Consider the following 3,456-nt stretch of genomic DNA (forward strand, 5'->3'; position numbering starts at 1 on the left):
TCCTGTTTGTCTGTATATCTATATGTCTAATTGTGCACAAAAAATTTAATCTTGTCCATAAGATTAGGGTGGGTAGGACTAAGGCTTTCATATTCTAAAGGTGTATATCTTTCTTAAAGTACCGACAAAGACCTTGGAACTTGTTCAACATTTACGAAAAATTATCAGTCTTTCTTGTTGCTTGAGCTTTCCTACTTTACATTTATATTTCTGTGACAAGACCTTTCAATGGATATTAAAATATTGAACCTTAATCTTAGAGTATTTACATTTTTAAAAACTTTAATCTTGCCCATAACATTTGAAACGTTAGTACTAGGGCTCTATAATTCACAAGTGTGTTCCTTATGAAAAAAAACCCTTCACTTTGTTACCAACAATTTTGACTTTTTGACTTTGACCTTTAAAGTTTTACATGCATTTGAAAAACATCAATACTCACCATAAGCTGCCATACCAGGGGTATCAATATTTCACAAACACATCTTTTGTTTTATACCTGTTATGAATTTGTCATTATACATGAGATTCAAAAGATGGATATCTGTTACCTGACAAACTAGTCAGTATGTATTTTCTTTTTTGGCACTTACAACTCACCATACATTTTGTTTTCAAAAATTGTTTGCATAGAGCCTACACCCACGATACCCCTTAAGCGTTGAACAGAATTAATTTGATATTTTAGGAAAGTAATTTTTTATCCAGTTCCAATCAAGAGTGTACGAGGATTTGATTGAACCTGAATGAGTAAACACTAATCGAAATACATTATCTTTATTATAAAATAAAAAAACGACTTTATCAGATCCATGCGAAGTAATTCGAAACGGTTCTAAGTAGATTCTAAGTAAATACACACATTGATATACATAAATGAAGAAATAAATTATAATTTGAAACAGAATTGTTTATTACATTATAATTTAAAATAAACAAATCTCTAGTGATAATTTCTAATCCACGAGATTCATAAATGCGATTGTCAGCTTGTGAAATAATCGTCAATAACGTAATAAATTTACCCTATGATGAAATGCTTCCTGAAAATCTCCATAACATGTTCAATTCTCTTTTAAATATCAGTGATATTACATTTTATGTGGGGTATATAAATTATCTGGTAAAATGTTTTTGTTACAGTCTGGCGAAGTACAACAAAATGTACACGTAAAATACATCCTTGTGCCTGAGGACGGATCATATCCAGAACATTCTGGACGGTCTGAAGTCTGATCCCACCATTTTACTCGACATTCATCTTCAGTAGCACATCTGGAAAGAAATGAAAACAAGGGAAAAATTTTCAGACGGAACGTTTAGAGCAAAATTTTCACTTCTACATAAAAAAAGATTAACAGGTCAGGATATGTTAATGCTAGGGTTTTTCTCTTCGTAGTCGGAAGAGCTTGGTTGGATTCGAATCTCATTCGCAGCGCCACACCAAACCTAAGGCTTCAACATAGGTAGTGACCGTTTCTTCTTCAAGCGCCCGCCATTTAAAGTGAAAGTCGTGTTCCTTCGAATCAGACTCTAAAAAACTGTGGTTCCTTGTTATGAAAGCTTCAACACGATAAAAACCCTCACTGCTGAATAACTTTGAGTGTCGAGAATATATCTTAATTTGCATACTTTCACCCTTTCGTCGGTAATAGTGATGTCTCTATATGAGTGAAAGTTTTTCGAATTGGACATAAACACAAATCAAAAAGAATTTGTTAATTAAGATTTCTTACCTCCTTCTTATTATTTTTTAAACCTCTGGAGAATGGTTTTCAAAAGAACTATTTAGAATCTACATTCCTTTAAGGAACTGTTTTTCATTTTAGTTACGTCAAGATTAATTGGCATGACCAATTTCAAGAAGACAAAATGTAAAAAGTAGTAGATATTTTTTTAAGGAAGCGGTATTCCATCTTCATAAAAATATTTCAGAATAGATAATACATGTAAGTACTTTAACCTCATACATTGGAAGAATTGTAATTATTCTAAAATACATATATTATGTTCAGGACAAAGAGGAATTATCACAACTAGTACTTACTAGATGAAGTGTTAAGTTTGTACATTTTACATGAAATATTGTTCTAAAAGTTCATATTTGAGACAAGGGGAAATCATTCCTAATACATACGTTCTATTTAATGTTCTGGAGCCATCTCTATTGTTTACCAATATATTTAAGCAATATTGTTGGTCCGGAGTAGCACATTGTAAAGGTGTGGAAAACTGTTCACATATATATATCGGCATTCCATTACACAGGTAACAGGAAGCTGTAAAAATCCAATCAACACCAATCAATAAACTATCGCCCATATTTTTACAAAGACAAAACATCCATATAATATAATCCATACAATCCACAAACAAATTAAATCTTTCATTGTTTATAAGATAGTTTTATTTGCAAGAGACGTTCATTCGTAAATTAAAAAAATATAAACAAAATCTGTTGCTGAGTATAATATTTCTTTACTTGGAAGGGGTGGAGTGGTTGTTGTGATCGAAGTGGGCGTTGTCGTGGTTGAAGTGGGCGTGGTCGTGGTCGACGTGGGAGTGGTTGTGGGTGAGGTAGCCGTTGTTTTGAGTGTAGTACGGGCTTTAGATGGTATGGTACTAATCGAAGCGACATTGGTCGATAAAGAAATGGCTACAATGATTGAAAAAGATCCTGTTGTAGATTATGTATCACTAAACAAGTAACATTCCCGTGTACAATTTTTGATATGTTCAAAGTTTCTCGGAACGGAGGTGGACTCAGAAGGGACACCGTGTGGTTTATAACTTTCATGAAGCTAATGCACTCAAGATATTTAGAAGTTATAAAGATTATAAAATACATTTTAATGCTATGTTCATGGTAGATCAATCATCTCCCATCATAAGTACAGAGCTGCACCTTACTTGATAAACAATAAAGATGACCACCATAGAGCTAGATTCTTTGCTTTTATTAAAAGCATATATAAATTCAAGTGGATACATATAATTATAAGTCAATATGTTAATTTAAGATACATGTACCAGGTATATTAATATGAACATTTAATATATTCACCTTGCATGCTGCACTGATTCAAATTACACGGGCGATATATATCCCCGTCGTTGGCGCAACAACGGAAGCAGGTGTTTAATTTTCGTTTGCCTAAGATATTACCAACCATAACTGGTGCATGTGTAGTATGCTTTACTATCCCATCAAGACCGCTGACGGTATCACATATCTAATGAATCAAACGATAAAAGATAGGATAATTTATGAATAAAGAAATCTGAAATTTTTGACGTTTGTTAATTATTATTATGCTTGCAGACTGTTCTGTAAATATTAAAGTGAATTAAGGGGACGAAGGATGTTTGGTCACATGACTCAGTTTAATTACGTCATAATCACTGATAAAATATGTACAAAACAAGATTGAAACAACAGTACTTGTATAATTTTTT

General features: G+C 32.5%; 1 protein-coding gene across 1 annotated transcript; it reads right to left on the reverse strand.

Annotated features, from left to right (window-relative positions):
* Positions 1-1,080: 1,080 nt before the first annotated feature.
* LOC134255156 (integumentary mucin C.1-like) lies at positions 1,081-3,233 on the reverse strand (the record flags this gene model as incomplete). Its single annotated transcript, XM_062737662.1, has 4 exons — positions 1,081-1,275; positions 2,138-2,279; positions 2,483-2,656; positions 3,065-3,233. Coding segments are annotated over 4 exons (669 nt in total), but the record flags the coding sequence as incomplete, so codon positions are not given.
* Positions 3,234-3,456: the final 223 nt, after the last annotated feature.

This window comes from Saccostrea cucullata, unplaced genomic scaffold, assembly GCF_032062105.1.
Source record: "Saccostrea cucullata isolate Sc308-1 unplaced genomic scaffold, CSIRO_AGI_Scuc_v1 ctg17018, whole genome shotgun sequence".
In the NCBI taxonomy this organism is placed as follows: Eukaryota; Metazoa; Mollusca; class Bivalvia; order Ostreida; family Ostreidae; genus Saccostrea; species Saccostrea cuccullata.